The 25,280-nt window shown below is 37.8% G+C and overlaps 3 protein-coding genes across 4 annotated transcripts in view; 1 reads left to right on the top strand and 2 right to left on the bottom strand.

Annotated features, from left to right (window-relative positions):
• RRAD (RRAD, Ras related glycolysis inhibitor and calcium channel regulator) overlaps positions 1 to 25,280 on the top strand; it is an 89,979-nt gene that overhangs the window by 39,593 nt on the left and 25,106 nt on the right. The gene's annotated exons all lie outside the window — the stretch shown is intronic.
• Positions 665 to 9,850, bottom strand: LOC104643246 (fatty acyl-CoA hydrolase precursor, medium chain). 2 transcript variants are annotated; one of them, XM_010312486.2, is made up of 14 exons: positions 9,726 to 9,850; positions 8,746 to 8,950; positions 7,748 to 7,892; positions 7,166 to 7,299; positions 6,674 to 6,827; positions 5,716 to 5,817; positions 4,695 to 4,799; positions 4,521 to 4,571; positions 3,865 to 4,005; positions 3,694 to 3,780; positions 2,544 to 2,691; positions 2,208 to 2,339; positions 1,824 to 1,896; positions 665 to 1,416 (listed from the first exon to the last, which is right to left on the bottom strand). In XM_010312486.2, exons 1-14 carry the CDS (start codon positions 9,796 to 9,798, stop codon positions 1,242 to 1,244), a joined length of 1,725 nt encoding a protein of 574 aa, XP_010310788.1. In that variant the 5' UTR covers positions 9,799 to 9,850; the 3' UTR covers positions 665 to 1,241. The 2 variants fall into 2 exon arrangements, with proteins under 2 accessions (XP_010310788.1, XP_075621628.1); XM_075765513.1 differs by lacking the exon at positions 4,521 to 4,571.
• LOC104643245 (fatty acyl-CoA hydrolase precursor, medium chain) lies at positions 12,843 to 24,035 on the bottom strand. The gene is made up of 13 exons (XM_010312485.2): positions 23,823 to 24,035; positions 23,038 to 23,242; positions 22,186 to 22,324; positions 21,790 to 21,923; positions 21,121 to 21,274; positions 20,761 to 20,862; positions 19,585 to 19,683; positions 18,956 to 19,096; positions 17,579 to 17,659; positions 16,014 to 16,161; positions 15,222 to 15,371; positions 13,491 to 13,563; positions 12,843 to 13,381 (listed from the first exon to the last, which is right to left on the bottom strand). The coding sequence occupies exons 1-13, from the start codon at positions 23,896 to 23,898 to the stop codon at positions 13,192 to 13,194; spliced, it is 1,692 nt and encodes a 563-aa protein (XP_010310787.1). The 5' UTR covers positions 23,899 to 24,035; the 3' UTR covers positions 12,843 to 13,191.

Genomic DNA, 25,280 nt, shown 5'->3' with positions numbered 1-25,280 from the left:
AGTAGCCATAGACTGTGGGACACTGCGGGAGGTGAGAGGGTGAGCTCAACACTAGTTAAGGGGGTAGTTAGAGCTAATTTATTGCTGTTTGTTTATTGGTATGACTAAAGTTCTATAGATTCTTGGATGCTTACATTGTGTGTTCCTTTGTGCCTGGCAAGCGTATCTTGCCTGTCATGTAACTTTGCAAAAAAGCCACTCCACTCCCTGTGTGCCCTGATGCATTCCAGATATGCCAAAAATGTGGTCACAGCTGCTAGTGCCCTTGAAAGGAAGACGACTGGGGTGCATACTTTTCACATCAGCAGGTCTTCCCTTTGTGGGCCCACAGACAATGCTGAGCTAACAACATGCAGTGAACATCATCATACTTTGCTCTCCTCTCTGTCTCAGTGGGTGTCTGTCCTGCCAGCAATGCTTCCTCCCTCCAGCCAGCCAATTGTGAATTCTTTGCCAGGAAGGGTTGAAGAACAGATAATCACACCACAGAATGGTCTGTGAAAACCCTAGTGCCTTAAAACTCAGGTCCTGCAAAGAAAGCTGGAAAATTCATATCTGAAACGCTTTAGGTTGAAGAAAGAAACTGTGCACATTTCTGGCTTATTGGGTGTGATTTAACCTCTTGGAATTAGCCTGTATCAGTTAAGTGAAAGAAAAGGAAGTTCCAAAAAATCAAAAGCAACGTTTATTTATAACAGTTTACAAACCAAGAAAACAAGTAGAGATTTTCTGTCCTCATTTGTGAGATGTCAAGCCCATCTCACAGATGTTTTTTGATGGATGCTCTGCTCCCTACAAGCTATTTCCAATTAAAGAAAGTGGAAAGAGGCTATAAGAATGACAACTGACCATTCTCTTCTGAAAGAAGGGGGATTAAACATATAACATATGCTGACACATGCTATATTCTGTATAGATAATTTCTTACAGATTCCAATATATCTGCCAATTTCCCCCTCGTTCCCCCTTCTTACAGGAGCATTATTCAGTTTTGATATCCACTGAGTAGATACCATGGACTTTTTGAGCCTGAAAGATTGTGGAGTTTTTCTGCTTGCTTCATTTAATAGTGATTTTTAGTGCCGCAAACATTACAAATTTCCCTTGATTCACTCTTTTCATTGTGATCATGACAACAGATTACATAATAGTGAGTTAGAAGGTGAGTATTAAACTCTGCATCCTGACAAATTAATTGTTTAACTTCAGGTTATAAAAGCAAACTATACCCTCCACAACTCTTATAAATCTGTATGTTCTCTCCTTTCACTCATCATTTGTTTTGTGAGCTGTGTCCAAAACTCCATTTTACGTTCTTTCAATTTCTTTGATGCCTTTTGCATTAGATCTATTTCCAGGTATCTTTCATCCAGATCATACTGAGGCCAATGGACCAAGTCTTCTCCGTTGGGATTTCTGGAAATAATATAATGAAAAGTTAGCTTTGCATTTGCCTATCAATTGTTCTCTGACTGCTCAGGCTGAGAGCATTTCAGAAAACTAAGATGAGCTCAGATTATGTGATTCTAGTACCTGCATAGTTGGATGGTTTTTATCAAAATGCTCATGAGTGGAATAGCAAACATTTAATAATTGCTATTACTTTTGGATCTAAAACTCTATTGCTCCTGGATTTTTTTTTCTTTTTTGGTCTGCAGGTTCATTTAAAAGGTTTTTCTTGCAGTCATTAAGAATAGAAATAATTTGCTTCAATATTTATCATAAGTTCTGCCAAATTTGTAGGAACCACCATAAAAGTATTGTGATTATGTTTCAGGCAGCACAGCCAAAACTTGACCTGTAATTAGCATTACGATTCTCACCCATTTCTAGCAAAGTTGGTCCAGTATCTCATAACAGTTCTGCTAAGTTTCTTTTCTTCTTCTGTAGCATACCCTGCAAAGTGAGAGATGAAACAGCAACCTTAAAAACTAAATCATCAAACAAGTAGCAGCTATATAATTTCCAATAGACTGTAATCAGCTCTACTTGTTACTCTCAGCTATGGGAGTTTTACCTGAGCGGAGCTCTAGGAGAGAACTCAGAGGAATGGTTTCATGAAAAGTAACTACTACTAAAGACAGAAAATGCTTATGTTGATTTCAACGTTTCTAAGAGAGAAAGTCTATTCTAAAAGCCCTCCAGTAAGTAAAATTATTAATAATGATGTTTTAAATGGAATATTTTAGTAACCATGGATACATCACCGGCTAAGAATGGCTTTCCAAAGACAAAGGCGATCTCATCTGCATGATCTGCTTTTACAAACTCTGGTACAACACCTGTCGCTGAACTTGGTCGATGTTGAAATTCATAAAAGTAGACTGGATTGCCAGCATCTAGTAGAAAATATACAGAAGAGTGTTAGTTTGTGAGCTGAAAATACCTGCCACCAAAGATGATAAACTTTCATTGCAAGCTATTTTGATAAAATGAAAACACTATCAGTTTTTAGATAATGAAGTGTAATGCATACTGTCCATAAACACGCCCCAGGATGGAATTCTACATTTCTTCTAATAGATGCTGAATTAAAGACTCACCTCTATGGTATCTGGCCACTTCAATGGCTGAAAGAACAAACAAAGCGTCTCCTATTGCATCAAGAAAGCCATCTCGCACGTGAGCACGGTTTTCTGCATTCCCTATGTATTCATTGTATATTCGATCAATAACTTCAGAAGTAACACCCTGAAATGACCAACAAAAATACTTCTAATAATGACGATAAATATTATAAAGAATAACAGCACTAATTGAGTGTGCCATCTGCACGTCCCTGGCTAAACCCCAAACATTACCTTCTTTCAGAGAAAATCCTCAACTGTGCCAGAGTGTGGCTCAGAGCTCAGAACTGGGAGTTACGCAGCTATTGGATACAGATGTTCTCAGGGAAGAGAGGTTTGCAAGATCTAAAGATCACACATCTTTACAGTGATGCTGATAAATAGATATGGGAGTCTGTTTTCCCTACTGTGGAAATAACCCTCATAAGAGAAAAGAAATCCTGTTGGATTTCAAAAATTCATTTATTGTTGTAGACGGCCATCTTTTAGTCCCTTTCAGAACAAGCCTGGGCTCTGCCTTTCCAAGTTCATGATGGATGTCTATGACACTGAATGATCCATTGCAAGTACTGGCCATGTTTATAAAGTCCTTAATTCTTCCCTAATAATTGGCATTTTTCTACATTTAGTAGTTTCAAGAGAGCACAAAGGAACCAGAAGGCTAAGAGATTTGTAAATTACAGGGAAGCAAAAACTGAAGACACCTAAACATAGGTCTCACTGCCATTTTAAACATCTCAGGTTATCCTTTCTGGTCTCCAGCTACTGCTTCAGAACAGTGTGTTCTATAGGTCTTGTGTCATACCTGCTGGTACCATGTGTGTCTTGGATAACCTAGGGTATCTAAAATGTCACAAGACATCTATGTCTAGGTAGATGAATCACTCCTGGATTTCCATATAACTCCTTTTTTAAAAGAGGAGCATTTAGGATAGAAATTTAAAGTGTATTTTCAATTGCTAGTGGCAACAGGAATACACCATATCTGCTGTCCATTACTGCCCCATGGTAGGAAACTGTCAAACAGAAAAAATTTTGCCTCTAAAATATACCCCTCCAGGAGTACAAATATAGAAGCAGAGCAGTGAAGATGCAGCACTGGGTTATTCTGAAAATGGCCTCTTACCTTAAACAGTAATCCTAAGGAGCTCTGTAAAACTTGACGTGCAACATCTTCATCCAGACCATCTGTGTAAGGAGGAAATTTCATTACCTGCATGACACAGAAAATCATATTTATTAGAAAATCTTATATTAACAAAATGATATATAAGTAATGACATTATAAGTCTCTTACCCTAGGAAGTACCCATCCAAATTCACAGTTATTTACTCCTATTATATATGGGACTGCATTGATCACTTTTTCAGATAGCAATTGCCTGGGACTCTTTGGAAAAAATACACCATCTGCACATGCACTGATGAACAGGGAAGGCTGGAGGAAGAAAGAAAAAAAAAAAGGAAGCAAGCTTCATTAATACACAAATTTTGCTTCTAGAAAATAAATTCAGATTTTTACTGTAGTTCCAAAACAAAACAAATTATGTGCCAAGTGAAAATATAAGAAGTAATAGTATTCAAGCCATCTCTAAATTTTCTCTGACAGATTTTCTGCACTAGACCGAAGATTCTGTGGAGATTAGCATTATATTTTTAATGTTTGTGAAACATAGGTGATGATGTCCAATTTACATGTCTTCTTAGTTAGTTCAATCCTACTATGGATGTGTGGAGCAGTAGTAGAAAAACTAACTTCTGTGTTGAAACTGCAAAGGAACATGGAAGCCAGCACTGTGATATGAAATTTTAAGTAGGGCATAATGTATTATATTAATTAATTTTCAGGTTCTCCAGGAAAAACTGTGACATTTCATACACTCTTTTCCTTCCCCTAGTAGAGCATGACAGCAAAACACAAGTAGCTTAAAGTTCATTCAGAATGAAAGTAACCTGTTCACATTTTTCAGGGGAGGTATAGCATATCTGCAGTGTTGTCAAATCCTGAAAAGGTCAAGAAAGTCAGATGTTACATTCACATCAAGTTCTCCTAATATTACAACACGCAAATAGTATACTCAGTTATTTGAAATATCATTTAAATGCAAGTAGTATAATTTCACCTACCATTTTTAGTGTTATCTGTACTATCTCTTCTTCTGTTTTTTCTCTTAAGCATTCAACTATTGCAGCTGAACTGGATTTTTCACAGCCAGAGGCTGTAGCAATTCTCTGCAATTGATAAAAACAAACACTCACTTTTTCATATACTTCCCACAGAAGGCTCTATGCGCCACCGAGCCTGAGAGCCCAGCAGGGGGGAGTCTTTGAGTCAGGATCATTGAAGCCAGACATGCTCCAGCTGCAGGGGAAGAGAGTAGGAAGCCCCCATAACCCTTCACACTGTGGGCTGAGCAGAAGGACAAAGCATACTCCAAAATATTTTGGTACAGAAATAGACTAAGATAGTCATTCAGGTAAATAACATGCTGGGCTGAGAAGGCATGATGACATAAAGGAGTTAAGAGTGATAGACAGAATACAACCATGTAGATGGTATCAAAGAGCCCATTATACCATTCTTCATGATGTCTTTTTGGGTGGAGTAACAGCTGTCATTAGAGAGACAGAGCTTATCATAATGTTGCCTCTTTTATATCACAGATTATCAAATCTAGGTTTCTGGAAGCTGTTTCTTGTAATTGAAAAAAAAATTAGTTTGAAGTCAGCTCTTCTTTTCAAATATAAACAAATTGAATAAAGTCTTGTTTCTTTGCACACAACAGGCATCAAACAGGAGGGGAAGAGTAGAGTATTCAGAATCTGATGCCATTTTCCAGCCAAAAGTTATAGCTCAACTTTTCTTGAAGACAGTACATGTTATAGTGTTTCTTTACATTTCACACTTCTTCCCTGCCTTCTCTCTTCGTTTCTTTAGTCTTTTGTTTTCACTCAGTCATATGTGGATTTTTGGGGATTTGAAGAGCAAAACATCATTAAACATGCATTATTTGCACGCAGAAATACTGTCTTTAATGACTGTGGTTGTAGTTTCACAAGAAAAAAAAAACTGTACATTTTTGAATAAATAGCTTAAGATATGTAAAACTACCTGGAAAAATAATTAAAATTACCACAAAATACCCACTTGTGCTTCCTTCTCAGGCTGGTCAGTGAACAAAATCCTAACTGCGGTACCGCTCTCTGAAATGGCCTTATGGAACAAGCCCTTCGCCAGGGGAGATAAGACCTGGAAAAAAGCAAGAACAAGCATTACAAGCGTGACAATAAGCATTATGTTCTGACCACTGACTTAGAATTTCACTATCAGGAATTACCATTTAAAACATTTTGAAAAAAAATGTCATAAGACTGTCATAGTTCAGCTATGCAAAGGGCTTTGGCAGCACTGTCAGGGATAAGGAGTTCATGCCTGCCTCTTCCCCTCCCATAGCGCCTTGTTTCCAAGACTTCATAGAACTACACTGCAAGCCAGATATGGATCTAATGTAACTGCGTCCCAGATAGTCTGGCTGTGCTGCAGAAAGGGAATAAAGAACTATTGGCCAAAGGGCAGAAGCTTAGGAAACAGGAATTTTTATCACATGTATCACCGAACCCTGGTTTCACTGTGTGATCTGTACCAAATTGTGAGAGACCGGCAAAGAAGAACCTCTTAGCCAGCATGCTCAGTGTTGATGTACAAATTTTACATCTAGTTCAGCTGTCATGACTATTTGCCTCGGTTACTTTGCACAACTGACTGTCAAAGCAAATAGGAAATGGACAATACATCATTTTAAAAGACTGTTCTCAGAAGGATAAATTTTCGGGGGTTTGGCAGTGCAAAAACCCCCTCAGAATTTAATTTAGTAGATGAAGAATAACATTTTGGGTCTGAACTACAAGGTTTGGGTATGAAAAGAACATTTTCATCAATCAGAAGTTGCATTAATATCACATTGCTTTATAGACCAAGGTGATGTGTCATTTACTATAAAACCACCCCTTTTCTCTCACTGACTTTTCATGCAGGTACTAAAAATGAACGTGGATGGTGGTTTTTCCCCCCACGTAATTAAAATACACTATTACTGTGAACTTACAAGAGCAGAAACGCTGACTCCTCCTGCAGATTCTCCAACAATAGTGACAGATCCTGGATCTCCTCCAAAATGTATGATATTTTCCTGAATCCACTGAAGAGCTGCTACTTGATCCAAATATCCCCAGTTACCTTGGGCATGCTTATCACCAGTGCTGCAGAAAAAGAATAGATTTGTTTAAATGCTCAATGCAAGAAAAAAGGCAGAGAAAAATAGAATCTGTGGTATAAGAAATCAGCTGCCATTCTTTACACTGAGCTGCTTTACACAACTGAAAAATGGCTCAGGAAGTGTTGAGATTAGAGTGTAAATCAAACAAAAACAGACTTGAAAGCTGACTTGGGACTTGTAAATTGTTCCCAACTGTTGCATATGTAATTAAGAAATGCATAGTTTATTTGCATAAGCAAGTATTCTGCACATCTCTTCACAGAGGCTTTGCACACATAATTTTGGAAATCACTTAGCAAAAACTGAGCTAACATGTCTTACCTAAAATATCCAAGAATACCTAATCTGTACTGAATTGTTACAACCAGCACGTTGTCAAAGGCTGCTAATGCTGAACCATCATATGATGAAGCTGCTCCAAAAACTAATCCACCTCCATGGATCCATACAAAGACCTGGAAAGACAAAACCAGAAACAACCCAGCACAGATAAGAGCTCCTAGTGATAAAAACTAAATATAAACCAAAATACAATACTTTTTTGCTGTTTCATTCCTGACTCTTTCAGATTACATTTCACAAATGATAGAAGTCTTTCAAATATGAGGCCTGCGGTCTTACAAAATGCCATTGATTTTATTAAATACTTACATTATGCCAGTGCCCCGTGATTTTTCACAGATTATTTAGAGGAAATCAAACATTACATAGCTAAAATGTCAACAAAATTTTATTTGTAAAATACGATTTTGTGTATCTTTTAAACCTCAGCAAATATTTACTGGGGGAAAGCATATAACTTGATCATTATCACAAAACTGCACCTGTAAGTTTGCATGTAGTACAGATTGTAGGTTTGCTGTAAAATAATTTTGCTAGAGGTTTTATGATGATTTTGCTTACAGGCAGTTTCTCCTGTTTTTCTGTAGAAACGGGTGTATACACATTTAGGTATAAGCAATCTTCAGACACTTGGAGAAGAACTTTTTCTTTTCTATTAGTAATAATGTCCGAAAACCTCTGTCCTTGTACTTTATCCTGTAGACACCTGGATAAATGAAAAAAATAACAAGCAACAGAAATAACTAAAACCTCAAAGCTATGAAGTGTAGCTTTTTTTACTTCCACAATAAAGTCCAAACCAGAAACCAATCTGTAGTACGTTTCTAGATTGTTGGCAACAGAAAACATAAAATATTCTTTTCACTTTAAATATATTTTCTTCCTTTGACCTGGCATTAAGGAGATCTGTAAAAAGGAGCCACAGTCTACAGCAATAGACAGTGGCATGCAGATACAGTTTTGCATGTTTCAAAATATTACAGAAATATACCTGCAAATACATATGGCTATAAATTACTTCAATGAAAATGCAAATTAATTATTTTACATCTTCAATAGCTTCTTATATTGTAATGATAGGTATTTGGCTTGAGGCACTAAACAAGGGCAGTAGTACAAATGGAGTAAGACATTTACAATATAGACTAGCATTAGTCTGCATTTCTTACGTGTCCTATTAAGCATGTGACTCAGTTGGCATTTTTTTCTTCTAATATTTTATTCCAAGATTTCCTCAGCTTCTTTCTGTTTCTGCTCCAAAGCTACAGTTTCTAAACATTACTAAGTAATGGCCAAATGCTCCCAAAACAGAATATTATTGGCAAAGTGCTGGTCAATATTAGTTCATCACTGATACCCATCAGATAGGAGTTTTTAATAAAAAGAGCAGCTTACAAAGATGTCTTTAGAAATGCATTCATTGTAATAGTTGCAGGTGGTAACAAGATGGCACCAAGGAATTTATCTTTGTGGCTTTCGATTGCCCTGTACATCAGTGCCATGGAACTGCATGTAAAATAAAATTACTAAAAAGATCAATGGTTTTGTCATTGTCTTACATTGGTGGGTAGGAAGTGGCATCTCTGACCCCTTTCCATGGCTTAGGTGGCTGGGGTTCAGAAAACCTCAGTGGTCCAACTGGAGGCTGAGCAAAAGGAAGACCCAAAAAGACATTTACACTCCTCTCAGCTGCATCTACTTTGAATCGGTACCCTCGGACTGTCCCATGTTTGGTCACCACTTCTGGTTGCTCTGCTTTTTGTCCTGGGGGATGTGAGCACAAAATCACATAATTGGTCTGTTTGAATTGAAATTGCCAGATTTCTAAGAGCTTTAGCTACTTAAACATACACCCTTTTTTTGCTTAAACAATTTATTTTCATACATAAGGCTTCAACAAAGTCTCATCAGTATAGCTGACATTGTCAGCCTTCATTATGATACGTTTGTATGTATAATCTCCCTCAAGTATATCATTATTGTCTTACTATCCACACACTTCAGTCATTGCATACAGATCTTAATCCTTTTTGATCCAAGTTAGTTAGTTAGTTAAAAGTCCAATAGATTGCACACATTAAGAAAAGGCATTTCCTATTTTAGAAAGGACCTATGAATTCACAAAATATATTCTGGACCCTTGATAGTATATACAGCCAAAAGAAAAAGCTTATAACATACCTGAAAACAGTATGGCATATATAAATACCGTTAACATTTAGGTAAGATTCATTTTAAGATTGGTGTGAAAGTTCTCAATACCAAATTACAAATGTGGTACAGTGGTCTGCTCTGCCTCAGCAGACAAGATTTTGGGACAGGATTTTGATTATTTGCAAAAAAGGAAAATAGGACAAATGACTGAAAACAGATCACAAAAAGAAATTAAGAACTATTTGCTATTCAGACTGAATTTCTATGCAGCAAGGTTGGGTGCCCAGCTCCTCCGATAAAGCCGGGCTTCCCCTGGGTTAGCAAGCTGCACATGTGCTCTATTTCCTTACAGAAGGCAATAGGTAAAAACCCTTCTGAAGCTTACCAGTAGCTACAAGCGCTGTGACCCCAACGGCGAGAATCAAGGACAGCAGAGGTGTGCCCTTTCCAGTTGCCATTTTGCAAGCTAGTCACATATTTATCTCCTCAGTGTGTCCCCTTATATACTCGGTTAAGTGTAACTGTTACGCAAGGCAAACACTGATCAGGAAAAGCAATACTCAAGCTGTGAGCCAACCTAGCTGTGGGCAGCGGAGCAGCTGCCCTGCCTGTAAGCCAGTCCTCCGTTGGGAGTGCAGGGCCGCTCAGCTGTGTATAGCAACACGGGGACCTCCTGCCTTGCAGAGCGGCCCCACAAGTTTCATACTGGCTCCCTACTGCTCCGTATAAATCTTACTCACAAAACCTCAGGCATCAACTATGTGCTTTAAAATGCTTGGAAACCAGTCTTTCTCTGCACCAGGAGATTCGTCCTGCTGCTGTAACGCTACCATCTTTCACAATGAAGTTAGGATTTCTTCTTACTACATAGTAAAGAGACCAGGAAGGAAACTACACTTTTACTTTATTACATCTGTTTACTTCATTTTGGTATTAGTATCTCAATGTAAGGAACACATGATAGAGTCACAAAGAGCAAAATCCAAAGCAATACTCCTGAAAAATGTGCTTTTGCTGAAGTAAAAGTTGAGGCATTTTTATTCTCACAAAAGGATTTTTTATTTTTTTTTACAAAAACAATACTAGAAAAATCTTAGCTTTTCCTGCAGGGTGGATACTCCACCTGTCACTCAGTCCTGAGTGTTCAGGGATGTTTGTTTGGTGTCTAATAGCATTTTGCAAGACTAAAGAAATTATTTCTCAACTTTTGTAGTGTGGGAACAGTATTAAAGGATTTGTGTGATAACTACATATTTAATGCCTCTGAAAAGTCAGGAGGTTTTATAGCCTTCCGTGTGAACTCAAATCTATCATTGCAGCACAATACGAAAAAGAGGGAAAGATAGCTGAATAGAAATAAAAGAGATTTTTCTGTCCATGTTAACTAAGGTTGTGTTAGTTTTATATAAGCTTTGGGCTCTACCTTTTTTTTTTTTTTTCACTTTGGGCAAGGGTCACCAGCTCTTGCTCCAGAAAGGCTGTTTTTTATTTCTGTATCTCGAGAATTCTCAGTTGTCAGAGACAGCATTTCTACAGATTAATTTACTGCTTTGTTTTCAGCTAAGTGGGCCAAAAAGACCAACAGTCATTAAATTATTTTTAGCACATATATTATGCACCTAGTAGTCCTCTGTACTACGGCTGTGCTTGTGTACTTTACTCCAAATCTTCCTAAGTGTATCTGCATAGGTGTGATTCACAGCCCTTGTAGGTAAATCTCGGTCAACTTTAAACTGGACTGCTTAGAGAGCAAACTGTTGGCAGGTAGCTTCAGATGTACACATTCAGTGCAGGCTGAATACCTTCAGCATTTGCTCTGTTAATCCAGGGAGTCCTGCCCTCTACACTGAGCTCTGTGCTGCAGCAGCTACGCTGTTAATAATGTCAATGCTGTGTTAGCGGGCACGGCAGCTGGTTTTGAGTGTATAGCTAGTGCACAGTATACATTGGCAGATGGGATAACACTGTAAATTTGAGCTTCTAAGAAAATAATGTGGACAATAACTTCATTGCAGAATTTTTATAGCTGTATAGATGTTCTCTGGGAGACTTTTTTCAGAGACAAACATCACATTTATAGCTCACAACTACGTTTTGCCTCAAGTATGCATAGTAAAAAAGTTTAGAAGTCTGCATTTAAACTAGGGTCAGTTTGCTTGTTGACTTAGCCCCTAGCGAATATTCAAAGAAGCTGGAGCTAGAGCCTATGAAGCTAGTGCTTGGACAGCTTTAACACTCTGTCTCTTTAGCACGTGGTAATCTTGCATCAGAATGTCTCTGGGATGGGACAGAGTATCAGAGCACTCACCCCTAAGTAGACAGGAGTAAAACCTTTTAACATTTTCCACTGTGATTTATTTTTAGCACTGTGCCTCTGCCTAAGTCAGTTCCAATGCACTTCTCTGCATACACTTACAACATAAGCATATATTCTGTGCATATACATACAATGGTGCCTGTTTATCTCCTTTTAAAGGGAGTGGTACAGGATCTCAGGGGCATTGTATGTGCAATGAAAATCTATCAAAACTATTTTAAGATTATATTCCCCTCACAAAACATGTTAGCTAAAACAAAGGAGAAGGGACAGATGCTCAGCAGGAATTCCCACTTACAAAACAGCAGTTGTTCTAACAGTCTTAACTCCACCTCCCGAGTTCTGACTGGCAATAGAATTTGGGCAGAAAGAGCTAGGAAATCCCACCCTATTTCTTCCAATAAAGCCATAAGGAAAGAAAGGATGGCCAGTTAGTTGCTGTAGGACATTATTAGCTATGAACAGTCTTAAATTCTTCCAGAGATACAGAGGGGAGATGAAAGAAGAGGGAAAGAGATGCCTAGTGCCCCATACGATCTATGGAGCTGCATAATGCTGCTGGTAGCAGTAAGGTCAGGAATATGGCTGGGATGGCTGGAGCAGCCTCAGAGGCAGATATAGGAAGCAAACAAGACATAGCAGAGAAAGAAGTTCTTGATAACAGTGAAATGAGATGTTCAAGACTTGTTCTTGGCAGTCCAAATGCATATCAGCTGGTAAGGGCACTGGAATAATTCTGGTAAACAAACCCCTCTAGCAAATCCCCCAGTGCGAGTCACGAAGGCCTGTGACCCAGTGCAGAGAACCTGGAACTGCCTGATGGCACAGAGAACAGCCTGGAGCACAATGTAAAGCACCATGGAAAAGACAGAAAGTGTGAAATTAATGTTACCATTGTTGATCCTTCTAAGGGAGTTATTGCTAAATTTAAAAGAAAAAAGTGTGGGTAGTGGAGACTGTTTCTCCCTTTTCTAACATTTGACAGAAGTCTTAATTCCGGCACTACTGTTACCAATTATGTACCACAACAGTCAGAAACATACTGTTGTAAAACTGACTTAAAAAAGAAACTAAAAAATGTTCTGCTTTGTTGTTTTTGGTTTTTTTTCCACAGAGGACATTTCTGTATCTAAATCAGACCAAACCTTCTGTACCATCACTGACACACTTGACATCAAAAGACAGTTTTATTTGCAGATCAAGTCTTTATTGATTTCACTTTGTTAAAACCATGTTGCTGCTACATTCTGTCTTCAGTGATGGGGAAGTGACAGAAAAACCTGAGCAGCAGGGAAATCTGGTACCTATATTTCATAAGTGAGGCTTCTGTTGAAGGCACAAATCCAGGAAGAAGTAAAGGATCACAAAGGGGAAATAGATCAGTTGGAATTATTACAGTGAATAATTGCAACTACAACAACTGTGAAGAAAAGGTGAAAAAAAGGGAAACATAATTTTATCCTCAAAATTATTTAAAGTAATTTCTTTTACTATCCTAATAGTTTGCCTATTATGTGCATGTTTAGACTGTAAACTATAACTCTGAATTAACCTTCTTGTTTTCTGTTCTTTTGTTATTTGTCTTTTCAAACATCACCTTTCTCCAGAAGTCTACCTTCTTTTCTTTCAACTTTCTGGCTTTTTTTTGTTTTAGATTTATCTGCAAGTATTCTTCATTTAGGTTATAAGATGGCCAGTCAACCAAACCTTCCCCATTGGGATTTCTGTAAACAACAAGAAAGCAAGCAGTTAAGATTGAATCAACAAAATAGCTAATTCACTTTGGAGTCAGTATAAACCAGTAATTTATGTAATGAATTTCATGATTCTTACCCATTTCGAGCAAAATTAGCCCAGTACTTCATTAGAGTTCTACTAAGGTTCTTTTCTTCCTCTGTAACTTCACCTGAGAGACAAAATACAAAATAATTATTACACGTGGCAGAAATCAAAACATTGCTACTACAAAAGCAGTAGTACAGTCTGTGAATATGTTTTAACAACTTACTGATTACAACAGAGGCACCATACCTGCAATATGTTAGTAATACAGCAATCATCAAGACAAGATTTCAGCATTCTTTATGAATGAGATTAGCATAATTCTCCTTATTCTACAAATCGGGGAATTGGGGTACAAGGTAATAAGGTAATTTGCCTGTAGCTTTTCAGAAATCCAGAAGCAGAACCAAAAAAAGAACCCATGTCTCCTGAGTCCCATTACAACTCAAGGAATGGGCCACATGTTTTAGTTTCATAGATCTCATTCTACCTTTGTGGTACTCAAATTCTCCCTATTATTCAGAGCATGACTAGGCAAAGATTCCTTCATATTGATACAAGACAATGTCATTCTATGTCTCAACGCCTCAAGAACATTCATTTAAATATAGTTACACATATGCCCACTGTATCAGGTAGGTGAAAATAATTTTAGTTACAGTGTGTTATTAACTATAAATGCATCTCAATACATCAAGAAAAATATTTGCTATTTTAATGCTCTCAGTAAATTCAGGCAAATAGAAAAGATTTGTATAGTGTTTTCTAGTGTAGGATAAGTAAAAAATAGATATAAAATACACGCAAAATCAAAAGGCTCTAGTAACAGATTAACAAATGCTTTTACGACATAGCTGGATTGCTCCAAAGTTCAATGGAGTAAGAGGAAATACTTTCATTTATGTAGGCTTTGAAACAGACAATGAACTACTGTGTAAATGACAAAAATAAAAACATAAAAATGGTGAATTCACTTAAATAAGTAGAATTTCTGTGTTTCTTTGTTAAGGTAAGAATTGCTCCTAATTTGTTTCATGGGAAAGAAAATATTTCATCCTGAGTATTATTGCTTTAGTCATGCAATTAAAGAAAATTGCTGGATTCATAATATTGTTGAGGATGTGGCAACTCGTATCTGACTCTTCAATGACTGGCACATTCATTTGGACTGTAGCAACATGGGATTCTGCCTGAAGGAAATAGTCTTCAACCTAACCATTAGATCTTCATGCAGAAAATGAAACACTGGAGTTCTGAGCCTTGCTCTGATCAACACAACTGCAACACTATCTGCAAAAGAGACCGAGTTCCCCATTTGCTGGAGCCGGACAGCCCATGGGATTTCCTGGAAAGGAGGAAACATTAGCTTAAATTCCTCAGGAAAAGAAGAAAGCCTAGGTTTCCTGCTTCCCAACTACCACGCTAATCCCCTGCAAGTTTAATTGACCTTTCCTTCAATTTCTTTTTCAGCCAAAGCTATTTGGAAAATTCATGAACAGTGCTGGTATAATGCCAGTGATGTTTTCTAGCAAATGTTCTGTTTGCTAAAATATTGACAACGTGTAACTTCCTGTGCTTCAGAAACAGCAATCTGTACATGATAAAGAATGGAGAAGACAGTAAATTAGTGTTAAACAAATTCAGGAGAAAGGGTTACACTTTGGTCTCACTGTTAATATATGCCCTTTAGTCTGGTTAAAATGGAAGTAACACTACTGAATAGAATAATACCAGTGTTATGAGAGTAATTTATAAGTGCATATTGAATGTTCTATTCCTTACTACATAGCTGAATATCACCAGCCAGATACGGTCCTCCAAAGACAAAGCCAACTTCATCTCCATGATCAGCTTTCACATACTCTGGTTTACTATCCCAATATGAAGTGGGCCGATGCTGATATTCAAAGAAGTAGACAGGAGCTCCAGACTCTAGAAGATGTAACATTTAGAGAGTTAAAGAAGAGATGCATAAATTATGGCTGACATCAGCTGTTTAAAATCTTACTTGACCAAAGCTTTATTCTGGGCATATTTTTAATGTAATGTTACATTCAAATATGTATTTTAATTCAAAATTAAGAACTCACAGCACTCACACAAAAAAATTAAAGATTCACCCCAGGAAAACATACAGAAACCAGAATAACATCAAATTATTTTCCAGTTCTGGGTATTTTGGCATGGCTTGTCTACACTTAAATATCAGAAAATCTCCAAACTACAGAGCTGCTGACTTCCCAAGCAGTGGTGGGCCAAAGGACAAATTCCAGGTTGCTTTAATATGGTTTAATTTTTAAGCTTGTATACTTCACTTGGCAAACATTTACCTGTGTTATCATGCTCTGCTCTCAATACATTGTGACTATGAGCACAAGTGCAAGACACTAGCACAAAGATAACACACTACCTACGCTTGCTTTACACAGTCCTGCAGACCTATATCTCTCTGCACCCCCAACAAATTCCCAGTGTGAATCTCAAGAAGGGCTGCCTACACACAACAGGATTTGCGTCATTTGATCCAGCATGTAGTAAGAGGTTTGAATATCCTACTGGTGTTCATTAGCTCACCCTTGTGATAATTCAATGCTTTTATGGATGGCATGACAATTCCTATATCCCCTAGCAAGTCCAGAAATCGGTCCCGTAGCTCAGCAGGATCATCTGTATTTCCTAGATATTCATCCACTATCACAGGCAGAAACTCTGATGACATATACTAAGAGAAAAAGGGGAAACAAGAAACAAACAGAAAAACTATCACACTCTGAATTAGCAACTAAAAATATCACCTTTTAAACTCCAGATATTCCGCAAAGGCGCAAAGGTCCAGGGTAGCACCCATGCTGATGGGAAACCATGATGGCAAAGAAAACCTATTCAGACTTTTTGTGGGGTGTTCTGGTTTTGGCTGAGATAGAGTTAATTTTCTTTCTAGTAGCTGGTACAGTGCTGTGTTTTTGATTTAGCGTTTTCCGTTGTTGCTAGGTAGTTGTAGTGTCTACACTAAGTCAAGGACTTTTCAGTTTCTCATGCCCTGCCAGGTGCACAAGAAGCTGGGAGAGCACAGCCAGGACAGCTGACCCAGACTGGCCAAAGGGATATTCCCCACCATATAATGTCACGCTCCAGACAGAACTGGGGAAGCAAGCCAGGAGGCAGATTCGCTGCTTGGAAACAGACTGGGCATCGGGTTTTTTTTTTTCCTTTCCGTTGTGGTGATCAATTGCATTTCTGCCTAATTAATTTTATTATTATTGTTGTTGTTGTTACTTTTATTTTTATTTTCTTCCTTTGTTAGCCTATTAAATTGTCTTTATTTCAACTGACGAGTTGCTTTGTGGGTTGTTGTTTTTTTTTCCATTCTCCCCCACGTGCCCAGCTGCGTAGGGCTTAGCTGCTGGCTGGGGCAAAACCACAACATGGGGGGAAAAAACCCAACACCAAAAACCAAACCAAACCCCTCAGGTCAAATTTACAAAGATTTATATGGGTTAAAGCTCTACAGAAATCAACAAAGATCCAGCAACTTCTCCTGATAATACCTTTTTCTTATATTTTCTTCAGGAGAAAAGAGATGATAATAACAAAAGTAAATTCTCTGAGTCCTTGAAAGATTTATTTACTAGTAGACTATAGGGAAAGACCAATGGGATCTCCAAACACAGCTTACGTTTTTAGTGTTAGAATTTGCAGCTTGGAAGTTATACTTCAAAACTAGGAGTGCAAAGGAACTACTTTAAAAGTTACATTTACTTTAATGCAAACACATTGAAAAATCCTGTCTTGAAACCCATCGACCAGGAGATTAGCCATCAGATGCCATAAGATTAGGGACATGATTACAGCAATCCTACATACAAATGTGTAAGATTAAAATTGGTTGGTTCAGCACTCTAGAAGGAAAAAGGTATTTCCCCAAACCCCAGGCCTGACTCAATCCTATTTCTGTGTCACTCCATACACCGTAGTCCTGTCAACTTAGCTGGGACTCTCCCCAAAGCATAACAGGACCTCAAGTCTTAGTAACACTATGACTCAAGCAGGAAATTAGAGAACACCAAACTTCACAAACCTGTTCTATGCATTAAAAAGAAATTTCACTTCCCAAATTAGATTAGTGCAACAGTTCTTACCATCATCGGCAGTAAAAATTCTAAAGTTGAAGTGATTGATTTTTTATCTCCTATTTCCTTCAAACCTGGTATTTTTGATGTCTGCACAGAAAAAAAAATGTTATTAGCACCACTCTCCAATATTTTTAACATTAGAACTACATTATTTCACTTTATTCTTACTACTGGTGTTTTTGAAGCCTTATATCATATGTAAAAATGCAGTATGATGCAGCAGCTGTCTTGAACAGCTTGTATTTACAGCAGTAAATGTTTCCTCGGTGAAGGCTGCAACACAAACCACTCATACTAAGTAGTTTATCCTTAAATCAACACACATTGTTAAGAAACTTATAAGACTAGAAAGCATTAGGGCAGAATTGAAGTGAAAATCTTCTGTCTCAAAGGCTTATTTTCCCTCTGGTAGGGGGGATCTTAAAAGTCACCAGCAGCCTCTCTGTCTCTAGTCCAGTTGTTTGAACCCTTTGAAGTAACGATAAGGCAATTCTCCTCCTCTTTTAGAGCATTACATAAAATGACTTTTCTGTCTGCAAAATGAATTAGAACAGATTCCACTTCACATTTTTCTTGGACTTAGTACCAGCACACTCCCAGAGACACACAGTTACTACATAGATTCAGAACAAATACTTTGTACTACCTAGATGAACACAAGGTCTTAGGAAATGAAGAAAAGAGGACAAGGAAGAGAGAGAACACAAATCCACCTGCTGCAGTTTTGTGCACTGTACAGCAACTGCTCACCTTTTAGAATTGCCCATGGAATTCATATGAAAAAGAATTTATGCGCCGCGAATGGGTGGGACACCCACATTATCCCCATACTCTGCCTCCAGCCGAGATTTTCAAATGACAGATCTTTCTGCATGGTAACAATGATATCATGGCAATGATATAACCAGCAGCCGGTTCATAATGACATACGGGGTAAGCTGTTTAAGGAGATCAATGCCACATTTTTAAACATTCTATGTGTCCATCCTGAATATCGTGCATGTAACATCTGTGTGTTGTGGGGGAAAGGATTTGGTTTATTTTTCTTTTAGTAATAAGCCCTTGGCTGTTGCATTCTTTTTCCTCTCTGACTGGATGAGGGATTAAAATTTTAGGATAAGAAAATACTGTAAAAAATTGATGTTCCAAGGATGTCCACATAGTTTAACTTGCAGGATGAAGCCTGTCTCACTGCTTTGAGGCCAACTGCTTCTGGATCACTACTGAATCATCATGCAAGCAAAGTTTACCTTGTATATATTTCCAACAATGCAAAGCCTTTCGGCCATACTTAAAAGGTGTCCTACCAGCAAATAACTGCTCAGAGTTGCCTTCATCACTAACACAAACATTCGAAAAAATGAAGAATAGCCATTAAATTACAGATCTAATATTCCAGCCAAATTCATTGTTGGTGACTCCTATCATAAATGGGACTGCATTAAATTCTTTTCCAGCCAGGATCTCTTCAGGTGACTTATGAAGAAATACTCCATCCAAAACTAAGGGTAGAAATGGGATTTCCTGAAGGAAGAGAAAAAAAGATCAAATTACTTGTTAATAGCATTTTCCTTTTTTCCTTCAAATCACATAATAAAATGTCCACATTTGATGTTCCAAGTGCAAAAAAAAAAAAAAAGGCTTTAAGAAATCTGAGTATCTACAGCCCCTGTAACATACATTCACATTTTTGCACCAGAGTATAAAATACTAGACTGGTTGGGTCATGATACGGAGTAATATAATGGTTTCCTGATCCTGTGCTGCTTCTGACTGACATTAAAACATATGTATGCTCAAGTGTTGCTCACAACTTTACAGGTGCTGTGACACTTCACTGAAAATTCTAAAGAGAACTTATGTGAAATTATTTCAGTATTTAGGGGGTATTTTGACAAAAATTAGGAAAAAAACTTTGCAGCAGGCTAACAATGAACTCTAGTCAGACGCTGAGCTAAAGTTTTGCAAGCATGCCATTAAAAAAATCTGTTACTAAGTAAAGTTTCACCTACCGTACTGTTAAAGACTATATCCTCTGCTTCCTGGTTCCTCAAGCAGTTTATCAGAGAGAGTGAACTGCTCGTCTCACACTTAAATATACTTGCAATTTTCTGAAAATTATTAACAAAGACAAGAACTGTTCGCTATGAGGTAGTCTTTAAGGAATTTATAAACAGAAAATTATTATACATAGTACTGTTAATAGTTTTATTTAAGGGCTAATTTAGGTGAGCTTGATAAGTTTTTGAGTATTTTATTTTACTAGAAATACTACAGTTTGATCATGAAGTGAAATCATTCTGGTACATTTCTCTTTCTTGCTGTATTTCCATTCACTGTTCTACAACAAACTTTGCTGTAGAGATAATATGAGGTTGCAACAGAAATCAAATAAGGCAAGAAAATTCAGAAAATCAACTTATGAGAGATTTATATTATTACTACCTGCTGTTTCAGGAGGAGAAATGAAAAGTTACTTATAGACAGGAATTTAATTTTAAAGGGTTTTTTTCTTTTTTAAAATGAATTTACTTCAAATAAAGGCCCTCTATAAAAGACCGTATGTTCTGGTTTTGGCAGGGACAGAATTCATTTTCTTCCTAGCAGCTGGTAGAGTGCTGTGTTTTGAATTTAGGATGAGACTAATGTTGGTAACATCCATGAATTTTACTTTTTTTTTTTTTTTTAATATGCCTTTTCTGTTCTTTCCCCCATCCCACTTGGAGGGCAGGGAATGAGCTGCTGGCTGGGTTAAATCATGACACCATAGCTGAATAAAAACTGAATGCCTCTTCTGGATTCTAATTAAACTTTCCATAATAAATTTCATAGTTACAGTATAAGTTACAGTGTGCATTAAAATGTACATTTGCCTAGCTTAGCATGCATGTAACTGAAAATACCTAACTCAACCCACAGATATTATAATCATGTAACTGTACAATCTATTTCCAACACCAAATGAGCATGGTAAGACTGAAAATAAATAGACTATTTGAATGAAAATTTACTTAGTGCTAATCTATGTATTTATAGGTATGCTGTGAGAATAAATTTCATCAACTTTGTTGCATAATGTGCAATCAGATTTTCACCCTTTCTCTTTTAAGAAAACTATCAGATATAAGAAATATCTTTTTTTAGGTTATAAAGGCTTTAAAATGAAAAAGAAACCAAAAACTGCCTACCTTAAGATCTGTTGAAAGAAGTAAATCTTTAACAGGGGGGATTAAAATTCCACTCTCTGATATTGCTTTATGAAAGAGACCCTTAGACAAAGGAGATAAAACCTGCCAAGAAAGGAAGAACAGAAAGTATTTATTCTACATTAAGGTCCTTATCCCATAACTTTATGCTTGACTAGACTGCTGGATTCAGTGTGGAATTACACATTTTTATGTGCTTACAAGGGAAGTGTCCAGACTTAGCACAATGTGCCATTAATCTTACTTTGAAAAACCAGATTAAGCATGAAATGTTACACTAATTGAGTTTTTGAAGATTTTTTTTTAAGACTTTTCTTTTTAGTATATCTACTGCATGCCTACATGTGCAAAAACAGAGCAAGATCCTGCAGATACACCAAAGAGTGTGACAGATCCTGGATCTCCACCAAAGTGTTCAATATTTTCTTGGATCCACCGAAGAGCTGCTACTTGATCCAAAAATGCCCAGTTCCCACGAGCATGTTCATCACCAGTACTGAAAGAAAAGCAGTATAAGCCTTCTCAGGAAGAGTAATAGTTCTTCTAATATCAGAATAAAATAAACCTCACCAACTTACATTTTGTGCAAAGTGTCACATTTGGCCAAGGAAAGATCTGTACAGCCTACTGACCTAAAGCCTTGCATAGTCAGATCTAAGCCCCACTGACTTACTTGCCTCTGCTGTTACACAGATGGATTCCTGGCCTTTACACTGTATGATTTTTTGCTTTACAGATCAATGGATGGAAGTAAAGGCAAGAACAAACATCGTATCCAGAACCAAATAAGCCCAACTATGATTTGATAGCTGGCTACAATCAAATGACAATGCAAATAGTATTTATGGACATTTATTAATGTTCTTAAGTCCTGATGTCAGTGAACTATGTACATTTAAACCACCGTAACAGTGGGAAGCCAGTATAGAAGTTCAGCTGATTTGGAAAACAAAACTACCCATCCTTTAAACATAAGAAGCATTTTGTAAAAAGTGAAATAGGTCATCTTACTTGAGGAATCCAAGGAGTCCAAGTCTGTACTGAATTATTACTACCACAATATTCTCGTAGGCTGATAGTGCAGAACCATCATACCTAGAAGCACCACCAAATATGAAATTGCCTCCATGGATCCACACCATTACCTTTGAGAAAAAAGGGTGAGACACACTTTTATGCATTGCTTGGTAAATTTCATTTGAAAAAGGAAGACAACATCAGAGAATTAGGAACTCTCAATCACCAAAGCTCAATGGGAACTGAATTTTAGGTTTGTGGACTTTGAATTTTACATAATAATACTTTTGCTAACGCACCATCACATTTTCAAAAACAATTAAGTGACGTAGGAGCTATCACTAGGTGCAAATGTTGTACGACACAAGTTTGTACAATGGGTTTACGCACAGGTAACTTGTCCTTCTTGTTTGAACCAGCAGGGCTGTAAACATTTAGATACAAACAGTCCTCAGAAGTTCGGAATGGAACGTGTTTTTCTTTAAAGTTTTTTTCAGCTGTTTTCAACATGGACAGATCTTGAGGACATCTTCACAAAAGAAAGGAAGTGACTATTAGTAATAAAACTGCAATAGCAATAATGTAACAATGATAAAGAAAACACATTTTCTTTTGCCCCACAGACTGAATTCCCACAGGATGCTCAAACTTTGTGTTACTTATATGCAATTAAGAGGTGCAACCTGTAAAAGCACAGCTCTGTACTTATCCTTAAAAAGCTGAATTATTGCAGCAGAGCATAATGAGATGTGATTTCCAAAGACAGAAATTTTCCAGGAATTCTTTGCGGTTCTTAGTCCCACAGTTCTTACAGAATCATAGAATCATAGAATGGTTTGGGTTGGAAGGGGCCTCAAAGATCATCTAGTTCCAACCCCCCTGCCACAGGCAGGGACACCCTCCACTAGACCACTTTGCCCAAAGCCTCATCCAACCTGGCCTTAAACACTTCCAGGGATGGGGCCTCCACAACCTCTCTGGGCAACCTGTTCCAGTGCCTCACCACTCTAACAGGAAAGAATTTCTTTCTAACATCTCATCTAAATCGACCCTCCTTCAGCTTAAACCCATTACCCCTTGTCCTGTCACTACACTCCCTACAGTATTTCAGTACTGGCAGCATATTCAATTCCAGTCAATATAAGCTCCCTAGCAAAAATCAGACTTCTGTACCCTAATAAACACGATGGCACCGACAAACACATGCAGGTCCTACAAACAAATGAACTGAACAGCTCTCACAGTGGTGGGTAAGAAGTTGCATCTCTCAGATCATTCCAGGGTTCTGGTGGTTCAGGTGGGGAAAACCTCAAGGATCCAACAGGTGCCTTTGCAAAAGGAATCCCAAGGAAAACATTTACAAGTCTGTCTGTGCCCTTCACATTTGTTTGTCTCCCTTTGAGCCGTCCAAGTGTGATAGTCACTTCTGGCTCAGCACCAGTCTGTCCTAAGTAACACAAAAGGTAAAAGAAAAAAATTAAATTGCATCTTCATAATTGTCTCATAGACTTTGAAATGAAGCATTTTTTACTGAGTGTTTAATTTAGAAGATTTCAGCTTGTTCCTTTCAATTTTGTTCAGTTTTCACTTTGCTTTTGTGCAATGACAGACACCCCCTGCCAAATACTCCCACAGCTGGCTCTGCCAGTGACAGCTGGAGCTAGGTAAGACATAGTTTACTCACTCTGCAAGAGCATAAAGCTTAAAAACAAATTTCAGAGCAAACAGCAACTGTCAAAATCACTAACATTTTCTAAATTTATCATCCAACAAGATCTTAAAATATTTTGTTTAGATAATTACGAAATGTTTTTGCTTTCCACCTTTTAAGAAATTTATAAAGTTTTATTTTCAGAAAATCATCTCAGAAATGGTTTCATCTCACAAACCCAGTAATTTTTGCATAAAGCTTATCAGGATACTTTTGCAGATTGCTAACACAAGTATAAGATGATTTGAAAATCACTACACTGCAACTTGTTAGTGCAGTTCCTTCCCCAACAGCAATAATAAATTTTGCATCTCACCTTCTGCTCCGCAAGTGATGAATGCTATACTACAAAACAAGGTACAAAGCAAAGCAATCTGCCTTTGAGGAGCCATTTTTCACCCCAGTTTGGACTCTAGATTATTTTCTGGTTTTATGCGGAAGAGAATGGTGCAAAGTCCTGGCTGAGAGCACTCTGACCAGGGAGTGCAGCTATATTTCCTTTTGAACATGCACTGCACTAAGCACTTTCAGAGTGGTACTTGATACAGAGTGTAAACGCAATCCCTTAATCTAAAGCACCTAATCATTACCTGATCCTGAGAATGGATGATCTGAAAATGACCCAACACCATCTGTGAACAACAAAAGTTCTAATCATAGTTAATCTGCTGTTAATCCTACAAGCAGAGAAAACAGCGAAGCTCTGAAAAGGTTCCAGAGCTGTCGACATTAAGTTTTTGTAAAAAAAACCCATAACAACAAAAATCTTACCAAAAACCAGAATTACAGATTACACATAACTAGAAAGTAACAATAAAAAAAAAATATCAAAATAGTTAATTCTTGCATACTTTTAATAAGGACCTGCACATCTGTACCATAATTGACACTAAATGTGCTTTCCAGCAGGGACTGGCCTCCAGCCTCCAAAACAGGTCTTTACTCCTTTTAAAATAAAAATAGGCCTCTTGCATTTTTCAAAACTAAAGGGAAGATTAAAGTTGAGGGTCAGATTATAGCTTCCTCTCTATGAGCAGCCTCAGTGGAGGTGAGAAAGCAAGGTCTACTTACCAACACCTTCTGGGGTATCTACTTCCCTCAAAAAAGTGGGAAAGGGCATGACCTCACCTGTGCTATAAAATAGCTTCCTACAGTGGAAATAGGCTGGCAATCCAACAGACAGTTTTTGCCTGCCAGCTGAAAAAAGTCCTAAAAACATTTGTAGTCTGTAGAAGCATAACATCCCTCAGCGTGGATGACTGGCCCTAAGCAGCTTAGCCTCAACGCCTGCTTCAGTTGGGCCTACAAGTCCCGCCTGCTCCACCAACTCCCCATCTTCAGCTGGCAAAGCCCCCTCTCCGTAATGGGTCTTTGCCTTTCCACCTTTGATTCGCTTCCCATCTCCTGGATGAATGGTGTCAAAGCATACCGCTCCAGGCCCCTCTGCACTGCTCTCGCTGAACTCACCTCCAGCATCGACACTCACGAAGTCTGTGGAACCAACTTCACCACCACAGATCGTACATCATCTAAGTTCATCCTGCTTGGGATACAGAGGTTTGTCAGAGTAAGTCAGTTCATCTTTCACAAAAAACGTTGTGAATGAGATAGGTAAAACAAGATTTTCAGTGCAAGAGAATTCAGAAGTACTTGTTATTTCTCATACAGCTCCTGAGGCTCTAGGGGTTGTGATAGCTTTGGAAAAGAGTGATGACTTCACATGAATTTCACCTGGAGCTGTGCAAATATGCATTGTAGAACATAACTTGCCTCT

The sequence above is a fragment of the Balearica regulorum genome, chromosome 13 (assembly GCF_011004875.1).
Source record: "Balearica regulorum gibbericeps isolate bBalReg1 chromosome 13, bBalReg1.pri, whole genome shotgun sequence".
In the NCBI taxonomy this organism is placed as follows: domain Eukaryota; kingdom Metazoa; phylum Chordata; class Aves; order Gruiformes; family Gruidae; genus Balearica; species Balearica regulorum.
The sequence above is the reverse complement of the archived record's forward strand: the minus strand, read 5'-3'. Positions and strand labels throughout refer to the sequence as shown.

What these genes read in the sequence shown, in the direction of transcription:
- LOC104643245 (XM_010312485.2), bottom strand. Translation starts at nt 23,898, where the DNA reads ATGGCTCCTCAAAGGCAGATTGCTTTGCTTTGTACCTTGTTTTGTAGT. An exon ending in TTCTTTCAACAGATCTTAAG is followed by an intron (nt 19,684 to 20,760) that starts GTAGGCAGTTTT and finishes AATAATTTTCAG; the next exon opens with AAAATTGCAAGTATATTTAA. An exon ending in AATTTTTACTGCCGATGATG is followed by an intron (nt 16,162 to 17,578) that starts GTAAGAACTGTT and finishes TTTTTCTCTTAG; the next exon opens with TATATGTCATCAGAGTTTCT.
- LOC104643246 (XM_010312486.2), bottom strand. Translation starts at nt 9,798, where the DNA reads ATGGCAACTGGAAAGGGCACACCTCTGCTGTCCTTGATTCTCGCCGTT. An exon ending in AAAAACAGGAGAAACTGCCT is followed by an intron (nt 7,300 to 7,747) that starts GTAAGCAAAATC and finishes TTGTCTTTCCAG; the next exon opens with GTCTTTGTATGGATCCATGG. An exon ending in CCTTAGGATTACTGTTTAAG is followed by an intron (nt 2,692 to 3,693) that starts GTAAGAGGCCAT and finishes TGGTCATTTCAG; the next exon opens with GGTGTTACTTCTGAAGTTAT.